This window comes from Corvus cornix, chromosome Z, assembly GCF_000738735.6.
Source record: "Corvus cornix cornix isolate S_Up_H32 chromosome Z, ASM73873v5, whole genome shotgun sequence".
Taxonomy (NCBI): domain Eukaryota; kingdom Metazoa; phylum Chordata; class Aves; order Passeriformes; family Corvidae; genus Corvus; species Corvus cornix.
The window spans coordinates 53,022,481-53,046,235 of NC_046357.1; the positions used below are offsets into that span (position 1 = coordinate 53,022,481).

The following is a 23,755-nucleotide window of genomic DNA, read 5'->3' on the forward strand; positions in this document are numbered from 1 at the left end:
CCGCGGGTAGGGGATGATCCCTGCCTGGCCAGGAGCCGCTTCACGTTCCCACCTTCACCCCGGGATCTGGGTGTTTCCCGACCCCAAGGAGACTGCAGCATCTCAGGGCACACGCTCCTCCACCCGCGGCCTCCGCGGCGTGCGCTCTCCCAGCACCCCGCACGGTGAGGCCGTCTCCAACGCAGGAAACAGGTGGGCTGGTGGGCAGGACAAGCCCCCTCCCGCCAGGTCCTCATGAGCATCGCCGCACGTATCTATATGCGAGCCGCCGCGCCCCCTGCGCCTCGCCGGTAACTTTTTTGCCAGGCTTCGCGCCGCCCGCCGCCACCGAGGGACCACCCAGAGTGGGGGGCTCAGGGTGGCAAACTTTCTGCCCAGATGGGCCAAGGCGGCAGCTTCGTCCTTCCTTTATCTTTAACATCACGTCCGCAGCTCCATCCTCCCTCGGGCGCGCCACGCGCAGCGGGGGGCGGTGCGGCGGAGCCCTGCGCTCGTTCCGGCAGCGGGCGCCGCTCCGCTTCGGCCCGCCCCGCTTCGGAGAGAGGGCGGCAGGCTCCGGCGGGCTCTACTGCTGCTGCTGCCGGCGCGGCTGTCCCCGTCGCAGGAGGAGAAGGATGGAGCCGGGCAAGGAGCCCCGGGTGACCACAGGGGAGAAGCCCAGCGAACCTGAGCCGGCGGTTTCCTTCCAGGCCCGGCTGTGGAAGAACCTGCAGCTGGGGGGCAAGGGCCGGAGCGGCGGCGGGCGGGCAGCAACCGAACGCCGCACTGCGGAGCCCCTCGCCCCGCCGCCCCCGACCGGCGGCAAGGGGGACCTCCCGCCCGGCGCAAAGTGGAGCGGCTTCAAGCGGCGGCGGCAAGTGCTAGACCGCGTCTTTTCGTCCTCCCAGCCCAACCTATGCTGCTCGGCCGCCGAGCCGCTGGAGCCGGCCGGCGAGTCCGGCTCCGCCCTGCGCCGCCTGCGGGAGCACCTGCTGCCCCAGGGCAAGGGGCCGCCGCCTGGCCGCCGCCCGGAGCCTGCCGCAGGCTGTCAGGGGCCGGAGGGTGGCAGGGAGGGGCGCCGGCCCGGGGCGCACCTGTCCCACCAGAAGAGCTCCTCGCTGCCCAGCACCGCCTGCCTGGAGCAACTGCTGCAGGGCTCGACCGCCGCCGGCAGGATCCGGGAGCAGCGGACGGAGGACGGCGACAGCGGCGCGGTGAGTGCCAGCTCGCGGCGCTCCTCTGCGTACAGGGTGGGGAGGTTGGGCGGGAGGGGTGGTGATCCCCGGGGAGGGGAGAGGAGGCGGGAAGGTAGCTGAGGTAAGCAGAGGCGGGAGGGAGGGCGACCGCTGGGGAAGGGAGCTGAGGAGAGGGGAGGCGAAGGATGGGCACGGCTGAGTCTCAGCCTTCCTTCCGCTCGCTCGCTCGCTCTTGAGGAGTGTCCTGCGCCTAAGCGGGGAACGGCTCGGGGCCCGCCCGCATCCCGCGTCGGAGCCCTGCACTCCCCCAGCACGCCGTGACGGGCGGTGTGGCAGCCCCGAGCCGTGGGAGCACCGCTGCTAGCGGTGCCCGTGCTCCGGTGCAGGAGCGACCTCCGTGAGACCTTCATTGCATAAACCATGCAGAGGAAAGGTGTCTCGGAGGCGGGAGTTAGGCTGCCCTCGCTCTCAAGCCTTTCCCCAGAGGCCGCCTCGCACGTCTGTGAGGGCCGTCTCTGCTGGTGTCTGCTCTTAACACGTGCAGCAGCGGCTTTTCCTCAGGTAACCTTGGCTTTTTTCCTTATTTGGTTATCCAAATTTGAATTATTATGTATTTTAATTTCTGCAAGACACACAAACGACCACTGGTACACATTTAATAGACGGTACGTAATTAATTGGCAGTTATATACTGGGTACTGTCTCATGCAGCTGTCAGTTCAGTCTACAACACCATCATTCTGGTTGTTGGGAGAAGGCGGTAAACAAAGCTGTAACTCTTCCATCTGTCAGTTTTTAAATTACGTGGTGAAGCTACTGTTGATAGGGGCTGCTGAACCTTGGAATAAATTTACTGCGAGAAAAGTGCAAAACATGAGTATTTTTGAAGCTTGTATAATTGTAAGCAGTCATCCACCTTTTTCCACGAATTACTGACTAATGCTATATTATTATAAATTGTCTTATGTCATAACCAGGGAGAAATGAGTAGCTGAAGTAAAAGTCAGGCTCTGTGTGTTGTCAAAATAGGCTGTATAAATGCATTTGGCTGCTGTCAGAGCTACAATAGCGATGCTTATGAAGAATTACAGTAGTTCTGCAGCGATTTGCAAATGTACCTTGAGGTTTGTGGTATTAATGTCCCTCTGCAGAATTCAAAGGAGTTTGTCTTTACAAACATGGGACGTAGACCTAACTTTATGTCATGGGGTTGCTTTGGTTATCATCACTGGCCTGACTGGAAACTACTGTGGTTATCCCTTGTATAACACTTGTAAAGGGTTTAGATCATTGCTTATTGAGGTGGGATTATTGTGACAGGTGTCTATAAAGTGGGCATTTACCTGCAGTAGAGAGTCCCTTCCTCCCCAAGCCCCTTGCTCACAAGAATGTATTGCACATTTTAAGTATTTAAGTATTATTGTTCGAGACTACAGGACATTATTTTGCTTTAAAGACTGCTGAATTTAACAATATGAAAATATGGGACTTTCTTCAGTGTTGTTCTGCTGTTGTGTTTAGTAAAGAATTGTAAACCTTTATTTACAAAACACGTCAAGTGTTTTTTAGTTGTGAGAGCATTACTCTTGTTTAGAACAAGGTACAGTCATAGCATTTGGAAAGACTACTGCTAGATCAAACCAAAATGGTACCCAGGGTTTCTAACACTTGTTTTTAATTGGCAGGATTATGACTGGGTCCTCCAAGTGGTTTCTAGTATTAATTTAGGCTGTGCTTGCATACCAAATATGCTGGTTTTGATATTAAATAAAGCTTGTTTGTGTGTTGGTGAAGTTTGCAGAGCTGATGATCGAGTTTGTTTCAGAGGGATGACCTGAAACAGAATGGCTTTTCTGCTATTTCATAATAAGCACATTCACTGCTTTTCTCAACTCTGAAGTGTAATCTCACTTGGGTTATTAAATCTAGTTTAATTCACCAGCTTCATTGAGTTATAGGATAGTTGGGGAAATAAGACTCCAGCTATAAAGCATTGTTGATTGTCTTCAAGTATGCCTGGTACTCTTCAGTGATCTGTTAACAGAGCAAGTACCTTCCACTGTGAGCAGCTGGAGTTTCCAGTTCAGTGTACTTCAGGAGCCAAGTCTTGCATGCTTATGGGCTGCACCCCAGGGCAGTAAAGTCCCTGGCTAACCTCAGTTACGGCATTTACACCCCTCTAAGGATTTGGGATTACATGTCTGGTAGCACGCACTTGGAATAACTTGCATTTTTCAAATCCAAGTTTTACTTACAGCATGTGCTGGTTTTAACAACTGCAGGGAACCAAACTCCAAAGCCACTCCCTTTCCCCCTGCGCCTTCTGAAAATGGAGGGACAATAAGAAGAGATTATGAGTTAAAATAATAATTTATTAAAATCACAATAACCACAGCAGTACTGTATCGAGAAAAGTATACAAAAAGAGGGTGTCCCACCCAGGAAAGGGTGTTTATCACTGGGAACAAAAGAAACAATGCTTCTCAAAACAGTGCCTGGTATGGTCTCCAGACAAAGGCAATATGGCCATGAGAGCTCCGGTGGCTTAATGGTCTCAACTCCCTGGCCCAGTCTGTAAAGAACGAATAAGGAGGGCAAGCAAACCTCCCAGAAGCTTGCACCATGCTGCCGCCTCAGACTGCTCCAATGGTTAGGTTCTGCACAGCCTTCTCTGGTCCTGCCACCACTCACTCGGTTCTGCTGGGGCTTGGGCTCTGAATGGCTCAGCTGAGCTTGGATCTGTGCCGCCACTTTTCTCTCTCCTTTCTTCTAATTTTCCCTGGAGCAGTTGTCTCGGACTCGGCATTGCTGTCCTTCAGCACATCTTAAAGCCACAGCTTAAAGGAATGGGAAGGGGACTGACAGTGGTGAAGAGGGGCTGGGTCCACCTGGCTGATCCCAATACCTTCTCCCTAGAGAGAGCCAGACAAGATGGTGCACTTCCCTGCCTGCTCCTTGGCTTTTCCTGCTGGGACTGCACCCCCAGCGATAATGTGTCTGGTATGGAATAAAAAGTGTTAAAACCTCCATCCCATTTTCTCTGTAACCTGGACAGAGCAGCACACACTTCCAGCAGCGTCTGGATTTTCATTGTCCTTCATTGCAGCCTTACATGTCCAAAGATAAAAATAATTGTATAACAGAATCATAAAAATGAGATTAGATTACCTAAAAGTAAATCAACATAAAATTGCAACTTTCTTTAAAATGTATTTTAAATTTGATTGAAATAGAGAGCAAACAGATGCTACTGCCTCTTTTGGATCAAGACAGTCGAATTTTTTAGAAAATCTGCACACAAAAAGATGTACTACATATTTTAAGGGAGATGGCGGAGAGAAATAAAATCCCACAATAAGTCAATTTTTTTGTGCTTTTAGGCTGAAATCGGTGAAAAGGAGTATTTGTCAGTGGATGGAAAGACTTAAAATGTAAGATTTTATCTTGGAATGCAATTTTTTGGCATAATCAAGCAATTTAAATTTAATTTGAACTCATTAAAATGTGGTACAGCACTATTGCATTGGGTATGGACAGTCTAGCAGAGACCTAGTTTTTGCAGCTTCTGTTGCATTGAATAGGGTTAGTATCTTGGTTTGAGTATAGCTGCACACTTAAAAGTGTATGTAGTCTTATGCAAACAATACCTATTAGATCTGAGCACTAAATACTAACCCAGTTCTTTGCTGAAGACTGAATACTTCTTGGAGCTGTCTGTGAATATATTTGGAAAGGGCATTATACATATTTATAGGCAGGAAACTTAGGTTTCTTTTAAACAGTAACTGAAGTGTGTGTTTTTAGGACAAAGAAATGAACACATGCAATTATACATCATCCTTCTTCCAGTTTCCAGAGACTATGTGACAAGTTTCCTTGGGCGAACTTTTCATAACTTTCCATATGGCAGCCAATCATGGTCATGTAGCTGAGAGCCACATGTGTCCTGCATCCTTGAAGGACTGAGATGATGGTGATGGATGCCTCCTGGGGTGTCCCCTGAACAGGAGATGACAAGAACACTCCAGGAGGAATGCTTCACAATGCTTCCAGCGTCTTTATGTGGTGCCATGGCCCAAGGCAGTGAGGCAAGGGTTTTTCCACTTGACCCTTTTAATTTTCATTTCTGTGCCAGCTGGAGCTTGAATTTATCTGACAGTGCCTGTGCCAGCATGGCCTTTCTCTTGAGTGTGAGACATAGCTTTGCATGAAAAGTTTTACGTCACTTGTGTTTTGTCATAGCAATTTAGTAAAAGCCAGGAGGGTGGAAATACCCCTGTTTCTTGAGATTTGCAGTGATAAAGACCCTGCAAGCGTTTCACTGCCTTAATCGGAGAACATGGGTCTGGGCGTGTGTCATACTGAATCAACAGTGAACATGAAGAGGGCTTAGGAAGAGGGTTTCTTCCTAAGAGAGAACTCTTTGGGCACCTCTCTCCATTATGTTTTCCTGCAAGATAATGATCTGATAACAACAAATTTTGGGACTTCTTAGAATGTGTCTGGGTTGATCCATTGCACTGAAAGAGTGGACAGGTTCTTAACTCTTTCCCCCAGTGTTTCCAATTTTGTGAGTGGCTATGTGAATAAATTGGAGATGTGGGAGAGCACTGGGCGATGGCTAGGGCTGCTGCTCAACCTCTAGGCTCTTAGCCATAAGAAACCAAGCTTCATTAATTTTGTGACACATGGAACTATTTGTTTCATTAATAAGCAGGGACTGGAAAACAATGGTGTAGAATATGTAATACAGACTGATGAGAGATGAGATGAAGTGAGAAACTGGAGATGCAATCAGATACAGGGTCTCTCCTACTCTTACAAATAGTGGGTAGTTATTGGTCAATAAAGTTGATGTAAGAGGGTGAACTGTGTGGCAGAAGAGGAGGATCTGCAGAAAAAAGGGAGTTTAGTGAGCTGGGGTGTATGAGGAGAGGTTGCACTTTCAGGACAAAGAGCATTGCCTTGTACTGAGATGCTGGGAAAGAGAAAGGAAATCGTAGTGAGTACAACGGAGTACCAGTTGAGCTGTGAGGAAGCCTGAAGAGAGGGGATTTTGAATTTAGTGTGCAGTGGGATGCAGAGACAATGAAAACCAGAGTGGCATACCATGCATGTTTCTCTGCCTATACCAGAATAAATCTATAACTGGTTTAGAGCCATTTGAGTCAGTGAAGCTACATAAGGGAAAAATTTGGCTTGTTTTTTATAGTTGGTGTACATCACAGGGAATGATCTAGCCAATGAAGGAAAAAGAACAAGAAAAGACAAAAGGCTGAAATGTCAATAAAAAGCTATACAGATAATGTCACCCAAGAGGATCTTAATTGCTACTTTAGTTAATTTCACTGAGAAGGATGAAGGCGGTGAGAAATTTTGGAAACTGCTGACTGTCAAGGATTAATTACATTTTCCTGACATAATGCCAGTACAAAACAGAAAGAGTTGGAGAGAACTAATTTGCACAGATATTTGGAGCATGATTTGAGAGCAGCATAATTCTGAAAATTAAAAGGGCAATATTTTAGAAATCAGGAGAATGCTTGTTTTTAGGGATGTGGTCACTGACACACAGGGAATGAGTAGATGAAAAAATGTTTAGGCTGGATCAGAAGACCATGGAGCTTAGTAAATTACACAGAAATAGGCACTAGGAGAAAAAGCTGTTGCTAAAGTTTGTTTCTTATAAGAAAGCTGTTGAAGCTGATTAAGGCTGTATGTTTCTCATAACAAGAGTTTAATTAGACATCTGATTTTGTCAAGGGATGTTCTGCATTGCCTTATTTTTTCATGGTATTAATCTCTAATACAAGGTTAATCTTTCAGCCATTTGAGATGTATTTATCTGTTTCTTGTGCTCTGTCTGTATCTGATCAGACTGTCCATCTACAGTATTTTAATACAGTGTACATATATTACTGGAATAGAAATCAAAATATGGCACAATAGAGTTGTATTTAATTATATCTTGAATGACCTCTGCTTAATTAACTAAAGAACTGCAGACTTTTCAAAGTGAGCTACATGATTTTTCAGAATTGGCCAGTTTGCATTTATCCTAGTGTGAAATAATTAGATATTTTAAAGTGAACTAATAGCAGCTATTGACTTATTGTTTATCTATAACCTCATTTAAACCTTTTTTCTTCTTCTTCTTCTCACCCTTTGCATTTACTGTTCATATATAAAGTTGTTCATAGTAAAATAATTATATTGAGAATAACAGATGTTTGGAGGATAGGAATTGCAACAGTCCTTGCACTGAAAGATCAAAAAAATGCTTATTTGGTACAAGTGACTCTGCTGTGAAGTATTTCAGGTTCAGGGGTTCTATCTGGATTTCAAGTGACTGTCAAAACTCTTAATTCAGTGTACATCATGTGTGTGTTTCATAACCTACTGACCTGTACTGAACTTTTAAAATTTAAAAATGCAAATACCTAATCTTGGTTATAGCATTACACCTTTTTTCCCCCCAAGAAATGCTGAAAAACGTTCCTTCCCTCTTTTTGAAATGTTGAATGCAGAGAATTAGTCACACTAGGAAGACTTACCATCAGTTGCTGTATTTTTGCAAAGAGAATTACTTTCTAGTGTTTTAAAAAAATATGACAAAAACAGTTTTAAAACTGCCACTATGTAATTTAGCACCCAGCTTTATAGGAAGTTCTAAGTTAACTGGTTTGTCTTGGGTTATGTGCTAATAAATGAATAGATCCAAGTATCCTTTTTTTATTGTTTTTACTTTTTGAATAAATTGCCTGTCTTGGCAAGATGACTGAGTACTCCAGTGATCTGAAGATTCAATTTGCCTTTTCCTCTCTAATCTTGCCATCTATCCTAGATCTTGGATATTACAAGTGTTACCTTCTAGGGAATTTTAAGAGGGTAGCTGTAATGTAAGCCCTGAAGCTTTTAAGTTTAAAAAAGAAATATTTTCTCTTCCTTGTAAAAGAAGGCAGAATTACTCCAATTTTTATCTATGGTAGACTTAATTTATCAAAATGACAAATTATACCACCTTTAGTCCGATATGGAGGGTCTTTTAATGTGATGTTTGTTCTGTTCAGTCTGTGTTCCATTCAGTGTATTTCTGTAATGGTGAACTGATGACAAACCATAGCAAGTGCACCAAAAATGATCCGTCTGTATTTTTGTATGTTGAAGTCTTATGGGGTAGGTGATTGTGCTGGTTTGAAGGTAAACTAGCAGGAGCAATTAACCCCACACAAATACCTTGTGAGAGATTTCAAGTCGGAGTTACAATTTAATAGGAAGATCACAATAAAGGCAGAAAGTACAGAAACAGTGGCTTAAACTGGCAAAGTCAGAGTACAACCTGGCCCCTGTTGATCAGGGGTGGTGGTTGTAGTCCAATTAAGCAGTAGCTGCAGTGCTGTTGAAATGATGGTTTTGGTCTTGTCGAAAGAGTGGTCCTGTGGAAATCTGGGTCCCCCCTCTGGATGCCCATTGGTGGTGGTGGTTCTCGCAGTCCCAAAACTCCGGTTATGTACGGTCGCATTCAGGCAGGAATGTTCACTACCTTCTCCAGGGTGGGGAATTTCACAGTGGAATGATATAATCCTCTGAGTCATGGGATATTTTGCGGAGTCCTTTATGTCCTAGGTTGGTACAGCTGCCCTTTGGGCCTGTTGAGCCATTATGGCCCATTGGCAGAGATGACAGCCTTAGGCTGCTGGGTGCAGTTATCACAGCTGAGTCAATATGTGAAGACAAAGAAACGCTGCCCTGCCACTCAGGGTTTAACACCCAGTTTGCAGCCTGGTGGGTGGGGTGTGCACTGAGCAGCTGCTGCAAAATGATCCACCATCAACAGTTCATCAGGAATAATGTAGATGGCTGTGGAATACATAGTTTGGCTACTCCCATATGGGCACTCTTTCTTGTGTAACCAGAACAGTGATTCATACCTTGCCAGCAAGCCAAAGGTTTCATACTTTAAAGGCTTAGGAGCCATGATATACCACCACTGTCAAAACACCTAGTTTTAAAAGGTTCAGACTCAGTGTGAGAAATGAGATGTGAGATCTGGGGATTTTTGTCAGTAAAGGCATCTCATGTTTCATATGAGTGACTTTTTTGGTGAGGAGGAAGACTATGTGTTATCAAATAATTAACAAGGATGGTGAGGAGTCTTGTTCCTTTGTGCTCTGCTTGGATGGTGCTGATTTGCTTTTCTTTGTATCTTTTGACCAAATAAAATCACATAATTACAGAGTGGATTGTGTTGGACGGATCTGAAGGATCATTTTAGTGGCTTGTAAGATGAGGGGTATAAGTACTGTTACATGGATAATTTGACACAGAGGGATTTTTTTTTTTCATAATTAGGATCATACATCCTGTAATATATTGCATTAGCAGGATTAGAATGTATCAAGTTGTCCTAGTTTTGGCCAAGGACAGAGTTAATTTTTTCGCAGTTCCCATGAGGGGTTGTAGCTTGGAGCCTTGCAGGCACCTCTGGGTTGTTGCGCTATACCATTCATATCATCTCAGTGGGCAGGAGTAAGGGATTTACACTTCGGCAAAGAAAGGAGACGTGGCTTTGGCTGGAAGAATAAGGCACCACGTGGAGGATTGCTGTCACTTTGTTCCTTTTTTCTGGGGAGCAAGCAGCGACTGCAGTGGTGGGGCGGCTCCAGCTGTGACTGTGGTGCAGTCACATCGGGTTGAACTCAGTGGGCATTTTCCATGTAAGTCACCCTCTCCTATAGTGTTGTTACTAGTACTGTTACTGTTCTGTTTGTTTTGTTATCAGATTGCTGTTTTCCAGTAAATTGTTATCTCAATCTATCTCTGCCTTTTGTTCCTCTCTAACTGGATGCACAAGGCTTAACTTCCAGCTGGGTTTAAACTAATGTTTAAACGAAGGGTTGAGATAACAGTAAGTCTGTTCAGAGCCTGTTGGAAACAATTTTGACATAAGCATTTGTTGTGTTAGGTACTGAGCCCCCTGGTTACAATGTTGCTTGGTCCATGCATGTGGGTGTGGTAGGTAACTCATACATTTCTGTTTGTGTTCCTCATGGTGCTCTTTTTCAGAATGGGGAGAGGGATCAGGATGGCTTTGTTGCTGTACTGCGTGATATCATAATGCATGGCATGGTAACGTCAAGGGCAATGAGGGTCATTAGGGATGTGTGTTCAGTGTTGCTCTTCTGCCTGGGCCTGGGGTGGTACCTCTGTGAATTCATTAGTAGTTGTACCCAGTTTGGGGGGAGGAACAGGGGAAGATAATGCAGTAGCCTATGGGCCAGTTAGGACAGGACGAGATGTAAAAACATGTTCTACGGTGCAGCCAGGGAGAATGGCCCTTCCTGGACCTCTGGTAAAAATTACCCACAGAGACTCAGCAGTGACCCTTGGGTTTCTGGAGCTGGGGATACAAAGGATCCGGCCTGCTAACCCCAACTAAAAATGAGATCCTTGCAGTTTACTGAAATGGTTTGAGCTGATTCAGAAGTGATTTGTACGAAAACATAGCTCCTTGTGGCATCCTGACTGGCAGTGCTGGGCTGGATGTTCAAAGGGAAATTCCCTTACGCACATCGTGCCACTGATACTACCTGGAGTAAGTGGGTTGCTCTGACCACCCAGTGAGCTCAAACAGGAAACCACCATTGCTCAGAGATCTTGGAAATTATTGTGAACTGCCCCAAAGGTGAAAATTTTGGTTTGTTACCAGGAGAGGAGAAGGAAAAGATGATATGTGCTGAGGATGCCCCACCATATAATCAACTGCCAGAAAATGAAAAGCAATATGCTCTATTGTAGGAGTACCTTGAAATTGGAAAGCTACGTTATGGAGTCCTACATGGCAAATCACAGAAGCTATGGAGGGACAAGGTAGATCAAGGCAGGTTGCAGAGCTGAAAGCCATCCAGCTGGCTTTAGATATCACAGAATGAGAGAAATGGCCAGTACTCTACCTCTGCACTGACTTGTGGATGATAGTAAATGCACTGTGGGAGTGGCTGGACCAATGGAAAAAGACCAACTGGCAGCACAGAGGTAAACCCATCTGGGCTGATGAATTATGGCGAGGCATCATTGGTCAGGAAGAGAAGTTGGCTGTAAAAGTACATCATGTAGGTGCACACACACCCAGGAGTCGGGCTACTGAAGAGAATCACAATGGACAGGTGGATTGGGCTGCCAAGATTAAAGTGTCTCGGGTGCATCTGGACTGGCAGCATAAGGGTGAATTGTTTCTTGCATGGTGGGCCTTGGGTTATCAGGAAAGGGAGACAAAACAGAGATGGGCTTGTGATCAAGGGGTGGACTTAACAATGGACATTGTATCCCAGGTTATCCATAACTGTGAAACATTTGCTGCAATCAAGCAGGCCAGGCAGGTAAAGCCCCTGTGGTATGGTGGGTGATGGTTGAAATATAAGGAGGCCTGGCAGATTAATTACATCACACTCCCACAAACCTGCCAAGGCAATTGTTAAATGCTTACAATGGTGTAACAAGCCACTGGATGGCTGAAGATGTACCCTGTGTCTCAGACCACTGCCCGGAACACCATCTTGGGCCTTGCAGAGCAAGTCCTGTACTGACAGAAAGGACCGAGCTGGACAATGAAACTAATTTTAAAAATGTCTTACAGAGACACCAGAGCCAGAGAGCACGGTATTGTGGATATCATATTCCCTGTCATGCAGCACCCTATGGGAAAGTTGAATGAGACAATGAGTTAAAAACCACACTGAAAGCAATGGGTGGTGAGACCTTCACACATTGGGATGTACATTTAGCGAAGGGCACCTGGTTAGTTAACACTAGAGGCTCTTCCACTTCAGCTGGCCCTGCCCAATCAAAACCTCCACTTACTGTAGAAGGGGATAAGTTCTCATGGTACATATAAGAAATGTAGGGAAAACAGTTTTGATTAGTTCTGCCTCCCATCCAGTGGATTGTTTTTGCTCAAAGATGTGGGTGCACTTGGTGGATAATGCAGAGGGTCATGAAAAGACGATGTGTACCTCAAGGAGATTTGATTCTTGGTTGAGAACAGTCTGTAATGTTGAATTGTATATGTAATATTGATTACTGAATGACCCTACCACTATGTGCCATAACTACTATGGACAGTATGTGGGTAGGAGATGCTGGAGTGGTTCTTGGAAGATGTTTTTTACAGTTGATATCTTGCTACCTGCTTCTGACCTTAATGAGTTTGGTTGTTTTTTATAGTACAAAGTGAACTCTCTATAATATTTTATGTTATCATTTAGCAAGACAAAGCCAATAAGAATAAAGAACTTTGTTTTTTTAATGAATACTTACAATTTATTCTGGTAAATCCTACCAGAAGCTTCGACTCAGAAATTTCTTAAGTAGGAACAGGTTGAGTCACCATTTTTTGATGTGCTAATGCAACACAAAGAGTTATTTCTGTCTTTGAAAGTTTTAAGTAGACAAGATTTAGTAAGGAAAAGTAATAAACTACGGAGGAAATCCTGACAGTAAGCAAGACCAAGATTTCTGACAAAAGAAAGTGCAAAGAAGAGCAGGGAAGGTAAAAGTGGTATTGATAGAAACTTGGTAATGTTGAGACGGAGGCCTATGTGTGCAGCTTTAGGAGAGCTCCTGCTGGTTGTCCTGAAGGATTTGAAGGAGATAGTGGAAAAAAAAGAAAAATTCCAAAAGCAAAACCAATTGAAATAAGCTTATAGCTTCACTTTGACCTATACCATGCTTGAGCAAGCAGCAGAAATCTGCAGGATTTATTTTACCAGTGAATGAGACAGCCAATCTAGCAATGCAGGATTTTTTTGCAGTGTAGGATACATACATAAAGACAGGAGATTGATTTCTGTCTACCGTAATCTATTCAGAATCTAGGTTCCAGAAATAAATGAAGGAATTTATAGAAAAATGAGAGACTGCTTGTTTTTAATTGACGGGAAAACAGGAAGAGTCTGTGTTTTAATAGCAAATAGTATAATTTATCATTTAATTCTGGAAAATTGATAAAATTGAAAATTCTGCAATACCTTTCAGTAGTATGCATTATTAAATCCTGGAAGAAATTTCTGGAAGAAATAGAAAAAAGGACTCCAGTACTTGAAGGTAAATGTCTAAAAATAAGTATGTGGTATTAGAAATGAATAGATTGGAACACATTTAGACTAAGAAATCTGATACAATAGACTCAAGAAAAAGGTATGTACCCTAAACTTCAGTCAGCTGTTTTAAAAAAAAAACTTTTTCAGAAATGTGCCTTCTCACAACTGCTATTACTAAAATCTGATATTGTCAAAGCATAAAATAAGTTAGAAGAAATGAGAGCTATTTTGCACATTTTTGTACAGATAAATACAAAGGATTTCAACATGGCAATGCTTTTATTATTTAAAAAAGAAGTTTAGAACTTTGTTATGCAAATAATGTTTTCATATGAGTAACTAATCACTACTTGGCATTGACTTTCCTTTGTTGAAAGTGTGAACTCAAAACGCTTTTCAAGTATTTTCTTTTTGTTTGTTTTTTAAGGTAAATGTATAGAAAAACTAAAGAAAGGAAAACCCGTAAGCTTTAAAGGAGATTTTTTTCTTAATTCTTACATTAATATTTTAAAAAGAAATATTTTAAAAAGATATTTTATATCTTCAGAAGAACAAGCAGCAAAATCAAGGGATTCAAATGATCCCCTGGTAGTTAGACTTTCATGACACATTTGGTACCCTGAAGACTGGGACATTTTTTGAGTAATATAAACAGATATTTGTCATATTGGAAGTTCCTCTTTAATTTTCAGACTGCTTTTATCTGCCTGAATTCCTGTTTCTATTTGCTCAGATCTTTCTGAGCTTATTTGAAGGTCACAGCTGATGTTGATCAGCCAGACCAAAGTAGGAAGTCAGATTGCTGTGCGGAATGTGAATGGCAGAACTTGTGCCTGCTTTGCTTTCAAGACAGACATCATTCAGACAGTGTTGGGAGTATACTTGTAAAATTTAATTCCACTGGCTCATGCTAATCTTAGGTTTTTTTGCCTACAAGATAAGTGAAAGTATTTACCTTGGCTGTAGAACTGAATGAGAGAAGATGTGGTGTGTGAAGGAAGAAACTCTGTTATGAACATGTATATATGCATGTGTGCTTCCAGAAGTATTCTTGGGGCTTTAAGGAAATGTAGGAAGAAAAAGCCTTGAAAAAAGAGTGTGGTTTTAATGGGTTAGTTGAAGTAATCGCATGATCTGCCTCAGATGAGAGCCTGTGTGAACTTTTCTGTCAGAATGCTCCTCCTCATCATAAGTAACTTAATAATTTAATAATTGTTTCTCTGTTTGGTGTATAGGGGGCTTCGTATTTATTTAAAAAATACTCTTCCCCTGCACTTTTCCTGTGCTGTGGTAAATCTATTTGGTTTGTGTAGGTTCCAGCAGCATTAAGGCTCTTCTGTTAATAGGTAATGGATTTCTGTGGGAGGGATGCTAATTCACGTGCTGGGAAATCTGCTGGGAAACTCCCTGAAATCATTTCACCAAGTCTTGTCTTTCTGCTTCTATGGTAATACTATACTTTTCTGATCAATGTCATGGTGGTAAAGGCAATTTAATTATTAAACATCAACATCTTTATTGAGTATTGTAGCTTCAACAATAAGGATATTGGCTTGGGTTAACCAGCATAAGTACTGCTGCAGGTTCTCTTGGCAGTTTATCCAGCTGGGGCTAAATTTAGCTCCACAGCTGAGCTACATAGGTAGCTTGAAGTAAATCTCAGCCAGCTGCAGCCACCAAGGTGCATGATACCAAAACCCGTACCATTTTGGAGGCATGATTCTGCTTTTGGAAAACTGTACAGCTTATGGTTTAAATGATAATAAATGCTGCACTTTGCAGTGTTGCATCATCCAAAATGAAGTGCAGTACAAATCTGCTTCATTAGGTGGAACAGAATTTCAAAAATAGCCATCTTTCCTTAAAGGAGCAAAGTCTTCCACTGTAGAAGTTTTAATTTATGGCTTTGACCTCAGCCTAATATTATGTACATATTTAAACAGGTACATAATTTTAATAATAATAAACAATAATTTTCCTCATGCAGTATGAGTGAGTACTTTTATACCATTTGAACTTGGAAACTAGATAACCTAATGACCTCTTTACTAACTAACCTAACCTAGTTCAGATTTATTCCATTGAGACATTTTTGGCTCTTCCACATGCAGATTTTTTTTATTTAAATAATTAAACAAGTGTGCATGTGCATTCTTATCACAGAATCATCTAGGTTGGAAAAGACCTTTGAGGTCATCAAGTCTAACCTACGACCCAACACCACCTTGTCAACTAGACCATGGCACTGTGAGCCATGTCCAGTCTTTTCTTAAACACCTGCAGCGACTGAGACTCCACCACCTCCCTGGGCAGCCCATTCCAATGCCCCATCACTCTTTCTGTGAAGAACTTCCTAATGACAAACCTAAACCTTCCCTGGTGCAGCTTACTGACTGTGTCCTCTTGCCCTAAGACTGTATCCTCTTGTCCTATTGTTTACATGCAGAAGTATGCGTAAGGTGTTTGTCATTTGTTTACATCACTGCTACGACAAAAGAAACTTGAGGTTTCACTGCACTTCAGTAACATGGCATTAGGAAGTTTGTGTCTCTTCTCAGTGGCAGTTTCATGGTTTTATCAGTTATTTTCTGTGCTGCTGTCAAACTCTGAATCTGAATATCTTTTGTGCAATCACAAAGGGAAATGGTTTATCACAGAACTGAGGAGTAAGAATGTATGCCCCGCGCAATGGCAGGAGAGCAGTGTCACATACCACCAGGATTCTCTGCCTTACACAAAGGCGTTTGCTGATGCTATTGTGTAATTTAGGTGTCTGTGTTTCATGTGTGTACTGTGTTTATTATTATTAATAATAAGGGGATTTGCTTAAAGAATGAGGACATTCTGGCAAATCCTTATTCTGTTTGGGAGAAGTGTTCTGTTCACCAGTAACATTTTAATGTATCTCAGGTGTAGCGGAGGAGATGCCAGCAGCGTATTGTCCTGAAATGTAAATTAATATATTAAAAATACACAGTTGGGTTGCATTTAGTGGTAAAATAGTGCCTCATCTTGCAAATGGAGAAACTGATTTACTTGTTTCTGGATGAGGGACAAGTGACATAACTTTAAAATTGCCTACATTCAGAGGCTTTGTGGACAGTGACACACCAAATGCTGTGGGTAATTGGACATGGAATTAGAAGGTTGCTTTTTCTGTATGTCCCTGAGCAGATGGCCCTTTGGATGAAGGCAGAGGACTCTTGCAATAGCCTTCTTAAATTAAACAAGGAGCAGGAAGAAGAGCGTGGCTGTCTGCCGCTAAGAAAGTGGATCTTGTGAGGAGAAACTATGTTAAATAGGCAGGTTTTAAACACAGTCTTCTTATATGTCTAGAAAAAAATGAAAAATCTTTCAGTGGTTCTAATATAGAAAGGAAACTCTGAGGTAGATGCCATGTATTTTACCAGTTAGCAAGTATCTCACTTCTGTAGGCAAAATCCAGTGGTTGTAGTGATGGCAAGTTTTTCAGCCATTGCTTTACTGTCTTGTAGCATGTTTGGGGGAGATGGAGATCTGTTGTGGCAGTGATACATGTGAATAAACTCTTATTGTTTCAGTTGTTTTTAATTGTATCATTATGTAATTGTTCTGAAAGAAACACCAATGTGTTATGTAAGTTATGCTTGCTCATACTAATTATCTCTTTCATTAAACTTACTAGAAGTCTATAAATAATTCTTTTAAGAGTGGTTATAAGTAGCTCTTTTATGTTGCCTGTCACTTCAGATTAATATCAGTAAAATTAAGTACTAGTTGCTTGTCAGAGGAGAAAAATTGTGGATTTCTAGAAAATATTTCCAACATGCTTTTCAGGTAACCCTACAGCATAACCCAGCAGACTGTTGCCTAGTGACTGAAGAGGAACACAATACTAACAGTAGTCACTAAACCAAGCTGTTAGTCTTTCCAAAGTGTATGCTGCTGGCACTGGAGTTGTATTGCTATTTCCATCCTTTCTAGCAAATGAATTCTTTTATTGTTTTGGTTTTTAATTATTTTTATTGTGATTGCAGTGGTTATTTATAAGTGAATGACAGTGCTTTTAATGGCAATGTGTACAGTTTCAGAAATGTCATCCTGTACCTTAATGAGCATCAGTAGTGAATAGTGTAAATATCTCTTTCAGTGCCAACAGTGATATTTCAGATAACTGAAATTGTTCCTGAAGTGCCCACTAAAATCCTAAATGACTGCGAGGCTGTGTGCACCTTCCAGCCAGTGCTAGCTAGCCAGATGCCGTACTTGGTTATACTTCTATGATAAGAAGCTGTTTGATCCCCTGTGAAAAGTGAAAGCAGTCATGGGGTCTCAAGTACTGCTGCTATAATTTCTGACTTTTTCTACTGTGTTCCTTATTTATTTTTAAATATCAAAATGTTTATAACAATATCTGAAAGAGATACAAGAACAAAGAGATTCTTGAAGTATTAAGTCCGATTAGAGTACTAGAGAAATGAATGAAATGTTCATGAAAATTAAGAAAAAGATCTCATGAGACATTCAAAGGTACCTGAAAGATGAATATATAAAAATAACTTAATCTTGAAAATTTGACTGCAGATTTTTAAATTGATTTTATGCTTATTCATTGGTTTTTTTACATGGATTCTAACAGAACAAGCAGATTGCTTTTTTCCATTGAATGTTTTGCTGGTAGGCACAATTAAGCAACTATTTGAATCACCAGGTGGCATTTTAGATTCGTACAGATCTGTGCTTCACCTTACATTTGTATAGGAAATTCATCATGACTAGAATTACTAGATAGTGAATGTGGGCTAATCTAAACACCTTCTGCTTCATTGCTGAAGATTCCCTCTGAAGGTTTTGGTCAGCTCTTTTAGTCTTTGTGTTCTTTTTCTGGTCGGACTATACTTGTGGTGGCCAGTGAACATACATTACAAGAGATAGAGAGTTTTCAGTAAGACAAGCCCCTAGTACCACAAGAACCACTTTAGAGTGACCAGAAAGGCTTCTCCCAGGACGCATTGTTCTGTTATGTGAATCTATCCCAGTTTGGATTCCCCGGTTGGCTGTTAGCCTCTACCCCTTGTCACTCCCCCAGAGTTCCCCATTGGTCCCTGTTCCCCAGTCCTGCCTGAGGGAGGTATCTTTTCAGCTTTTTACCGGCTAGCGCTTGTAGTTTAATGCCTTACAAAGCCTCGAGCAACAGTAGCTCTAGCACTGGCAATTTAGCATTTTTAGTAGCTCTAAAATCGGTAACTGTATCAGCTGCAAAGCAAATACCTCTAGCGGAAGCAAAGAGGGAGAAATGTAGCTCTCGGCTTGCTTAATTTCCCGCAGTTAGAAGCTTTCAAAAAGAAACAGACGACAAGAGATGTTTGCAGAAAGAGTAACAGAGAGAACAAAAGAGAACGGGGCCTCCCTCGATCTTCTCTTTTATTCGGAGAAGGGGAAAGGGGAGGACTGGGGGTGGACCCGGAGTGACCGGCCAATGAGACACTGCTAAAGACACTGCCTTTTTTAACTCTTTGCTACCGATTATACTACTGAACCCACCTGTGCATCCGTGGGTGCACGTGGGACCCCACGGAGCCGGGCAGGGACGGTATTAAATGACGCCTCAACATGGACAGCCTTGGACCATCCCCAACAGCGTCTCCAGTAGCTCCTGGATTTAAGTCACATTTGAGCATCCATAACCCTAAAGAAACCTCTTGAGTTCAATCAGGGGCTTGGCAGGGAAGACCAACAACGTTCTGGGGAAAGAGAAGACTGGTCTAAAGTTGGTGGACCACCCTCAAGACTTTTATTTGACCCTCTAAGGTAATATGGGTCACTTTTGTACCCTTTTCTGTTAATTGCCTTTTATCTCGAGGGTTGGGAAGAGAGGGAGATGGGGGCAGAGTTCTCTCATCTCCTGCGAGGAGTTTTTCTCCCAGTTCTAAGAGTCCGTGTTCGGGAAAAATTATCGTTATACCAGCGAAGGTTTGAAACATTTTGTTCAGTGGTTATTTAAGCAGTGGTTAATTGAGTATTTAAAATGCTTTGTGCGATGGTTGTTTATGTTGGGAAAAGGTTAATTGCTTTACAAGTTAGTAAAAGCTGTTGGGAGTATCGGAGAACAGTTGGGAAATGTTAACCCCAGTTTAAAAAACTCGTTGCCGCTTTCCTCTCCCTGCACCCCTGTTCCCTCTGCCCTGCTTCAAGGGACACCAGGAGATAGATTCTGCCAGACGGCCCAGGGCTGCTACCGACTCCCTGCTCTCTTCTGATCTCCTATGTTCCCTGTCTGGGGTGGTGCTGGCCAGGCCATCCCGGCTTCTCCCCCAACCCTCTTCCCTGTACCCACGTTCCCTTGAGGAAAACTTTTCACTTGAAGATTTTTCTACCTCAAGTTTGCTCCAAGACGGTGGCAGCAGTCAGACCCACAATCCCAGCTTCTACTTCTATTTTTAATTCTCCCGCCTCCACTCCCCTCATCCAGGATGGCGGAGGCAACGTGGTGGGAGTGGCGGGCTTTTCGCCCGCACGCAGTCCCCCACCCCCGCCTGCTCCCGCTTGGGTTGCCACGCACAGTCCCTCTTCCATCCCTGGCCCCTCCCACACATCGATATGTGTTGCTTTAGGCCCTTCCCCCTCTGCCGAGAATCCCTTCCCAGCCGCAGATCTTGCCTCTCCCTCCTGTGTCCCTCTCCCCTCCATCCCTGGTCCCGCTCGTGAAAACCAACCCACCTCACATTCCCACGTGGCTGAGACCGAGAGTGGGGGGGCAGCAGCCCAGGAGACTCCGGGACGCCCGGGGACAGCGGCACATCCACGTGCGCTGCCCTGCCTTCCTTCCCCCTCTTCACAGCCATAGTGGGTTTGTGGGTGTGTGCGCTAGAGCGCGAAGCGATGCGAGAGCTGCTGCAAAAATGCAGCGCCTGCACCTGCTTCGTGAGGGGAGTCTGCGAAGCGTTTGTGCCTGCAGGCTCCGAGTCCTGTGCCGGAGCATCTGCTCCTGCCAGGCTCAGCCTGCCCCTAAGCATCGGCTCTGCGCACCAGCCAAGCTGGCTTCGGGCCCCAGTAGCCCCAGCAGAAGCCACGATCGAAGCGGCAAAGACTTCCCTGGAAAGCCCACGGGGCCACCCCGGCACCTTGACTCCGGCGCGTTCCAGCTGTGGCTAAAAAAGTCCCGACCCAAAAAGGCAGCATTCAGGGACTCTCTGAGAGGCTTGAGACAGCCTGACGGTACTAAAGACAGAGGGGGTCTAGTGGCGTTCGAACACAGACTGAAGAAGCGATGGCAGCTGTGGTAGGCACTAGAAAAGCCAGACCCCGCCGCTCTCAGTCTCCCCAGTGGCGCTGCAGCAGAGAGGCAGTGGGTGCCAGCCCCCACAGAGAGCTCTAAGGCAGTATCTGGCAAGCAGCATGCTCAGCCCAGACAAAGGGCTGGTGGCCGTCCCCTTTGGTCTTCTGTCTGACGCCAGACCTTCCTTCCCCTGCGGCAGCTTAGACAGGGCGCAAGCTCAGCCGATTTTCTCTCCTGTCGCTGCTGCCGCCGAGTCCGCCCACGACCCGCTGCTGGCTTGTGCCTGGCTGCCTTCCCCCGCCAAGGCGGGAGCACACAAGCCAGCCCTGTAGCTAGCCCGGGACTGAGCCCTGCACGGCTGCTTGCTGTGGCTCGCCCTGACTGCCCACGTGGTGCGGGAGTTGAAGTGACAGTTTGTTGTCATTTTCAACGTAGTGGACTTGGCTTCCCCCGCTGTAGCAGGGGACTGGGGCCGGCTCCTGGGGAGACACTCTGCCCCGGTGTCCTGCTCCCCCGGCCGCTCCTTTAGTGTCATGGCACTGCTAAGCCGTGCCCTTCCCCCGCCCCCGCCGCTGCTTCGCGAGTGCCTTGACACTACCAAGCCACTGCTGCTGCCGCTCTGCTTCTCCAGCTGTGAGAACCCCACCCGCGTGGTGTCTTTCATGTCAGCCCCGGCCCTGGACACACCCTCTGACTCTGTGCTGCAGGAAAAGCAGAAAAAGAGGGGAGGTCTCAGAAGCCAAGCTTTAGGACCCCTACTGTTCCCAGTAAGCTGCGAGACATCGTGGGGGAGGCAGTGGACTTGATAAACTGGCTTGTGCAGCTGGAGCACACAGAACAGCAGCCAAAGAAATAGTGACTTCTCAGATTCTGATGCTGAGTGTGAAGATGAAAGGACAGGGGTGAAGAAGCCAAAGGCCACAGATGATACCTGGAAACTGCCAGAGAAAAACAGCCCTGCACCAGCCCAGCAAACACCATTCCTGTGGACACGCCAACCAAGATGAACAGGGCACAGTAAAAAGACCAGAAAAAGCCGCTGCTTGGAAACGGAGACGATGCAAAACAGCACCGATATCCATCACAGAAACAGACACGCCATCCCGTAACCAGAACTCCGACCAACAAGACTTCGACTTGATAAGTTGGACATCTGTGGTGTCTCCCCATATTCTACCCCATTATGTTGCTTTCCCATCAGTTAGTTTTCCCTATCATCACTCTCCGCTTGGCTTTTCCCGCAACCACACTCCCCAATACTCCTATTGAGATGTTTTCTGTTAACTTGCACCCCTCTCTTTGTTTACTACTTGTTACACCATTCCCCTTGAAGTTAGAGAAGGGGGGAAGGGAAAGGTCCCTCCATTTGAAATTGTAAATTGCAAAATTTTAACCTTGTTTAAAACCCCAACAGAAGCAACTGCCAGAGCCTGCCCGCATTCACCATCATGATGCCCAGCACCCATACCTATCACCCTGCTGTCCTCTGGATGCTCCTGGTACCACTGGCGAAGGATGAGTGGACTGTGCCACAGCCCAAAGGGAACTGTGCTGCTTCAACCTCACCTCCACCTGTGAGAGCATCCGTTCCAGCATCCAGGGAGAAAAATCCTCTAAAGATTTGAGGACTTGTTGGGACATTGGGTTGTGATAATTTTTGTTGTCTTGTGTATGTTTGGTTGTTTGGGACATTGGGTGTTGGGATCCCTGGGGGAGGCCTTGTTTAATACAGAAAGGAGGAATTGTGGTGGCTGGTGAACATACATTACAAGGGACAGAGAGTTTTCAGTAAGACAAGTCCCTAGTACCACAAGAACCACTTTATGTTAGGATGACCAAAAAGGCTTCTCCCAGGATGCACTGTTCTGTTATGTGAATCTATCCCAGTTTGGATTTCCTGGTTGGCTGTTAGCCTCTACACCCTTGTCACTCCCCCAGAGTTCCCCATTGGTCCCCGTTCTTAGTCCTGCCTTTTCCCCACCCCCAGATAAAACTGTGAGTTTCAGGATCATGTTCGTATCTGCCTCTGCAACCTTCGACAGTGTAGCAGCAATAAATGCTCCTGCCGGAACGCACGCAAATGCTCTTCTTGACTCTTTGCTACCGACTCTATTACTGTACCCACCCATGCATCTGTGGGTGCACGTGGGACCCCACAGAGCTGGGCAGGGACGGTATTATATACTTACTTAGTGTTTTAAGTGCAATGTATCAGTGGTCTCACGTGGACGGTCCTGTACCTGGATACATACTTTCTGAGCAAGATTTGTATTGGTAGCATCTAGTCACAGCTTCATGTTGTTAGAAGAAAGGACTTTCAGTCTCACATTCTCTCTCATTTTCTTTTGTGCCTGGTTAATTTCTTTGTGCCATGGAGTACCATGCTGCCCTACTCCCTAATAGCAGTTTTCCAACATGCCATCCTCCTTTTACACTTCAATTATCAGGGCTTTTATCCTTGTCTTTTGAAGATTATATGGCTGGAGCCAAAGCGAAGTGGGGTTAATCCCAGAAACTTTTAGGTTTTGATGACTGCAGATTTTTGCAGGATATTCTGGAGGTGTGTGTTCATTTTCATTTGACCTGATCTTTTCCCATGGGAGACTAACATTAGTCAGTATTTCAAGCTTGATACAGTGTTTCTAGCTTCATTTCCCCCCCCTCCTTCTTCAGGTTATTTTTAAGGGAGGAGACACTTTATTATTACTATTACTATTTTAAAAATATTTGTGTTAGGTGAGTATATTAGAAAATCCAGATCTGCGCATGTGGTAACTACCCATTCTCATTTCCTGTAGAGCAGATACTACTTCCTGTTTGTGCAGTTGTAGGTGACTGAGCCAATTTTGCTCACCTTTGCCTATGTAGAGAGAGATGTAAATGGTCACAGTCATGGTGAGGCCTTGATAAGTCTTTGTTACGGTCACTGATGAATTATGAAAAAAAAACCTATGTCAGGGAAATTGTCTGTGAAGAATTGCAATAGATTTGTTTGAATGTGCTCAACATGTTATGTTGGAGTTCATAATTGGATACTGATGGCCTGTAACATTTTTTGCAGTGACTGTAAGAATATATTCTCATTAGAGAACAAAACTAATATAAAGTTTGTAAGATAATATGGTTTATTCCAATGGTATTTTTGTCCAGGAGCAAGTGACTGCAGAAACAGTTAAACACATCAATTGTTAAAGAAAACTTTATATGAAAAATAATGCTGACAA

At 44.3% G+C, this 23,755-nt stretch overlaps 1 protein-coding gene across 9 annotated transcripts in view; it reads left to right on the top strand.

Moving 5' to 3' along the window:
- Positions 1 to 495: 495 nt before the first annotated feature.
- MCTP1 (multiple C2 and transmembrane domain containing 1) overlaps positions 496 to 23,755 on the top strand; it is a 239,916-nt gene continuing 216,656 nt past the window's right edge. For 4 of the 9 annotated variants that reach the window (XM_039567120.1, XM_039567125.1, XM_039567123.1 and 1 more), the window contains exon 1: positions 498 to 1,193. In XM_039567120.1, the coding sequence (XP_039423054.1) occupies positions 615 to 1,193 (579 nt within the window). In that variant the 5' untranslated portion in view covers positions 498 to 614. Of the gene's footprint in view, positions 1,194 to 1,357; positions 1,737 to 23,755 lie in introns of those variants that run through there. The other 5 variants (XM_039567126.1, XM_039567127.1, XM_039567121.1 and 2 more) reach the window with 4 other exon arrangements.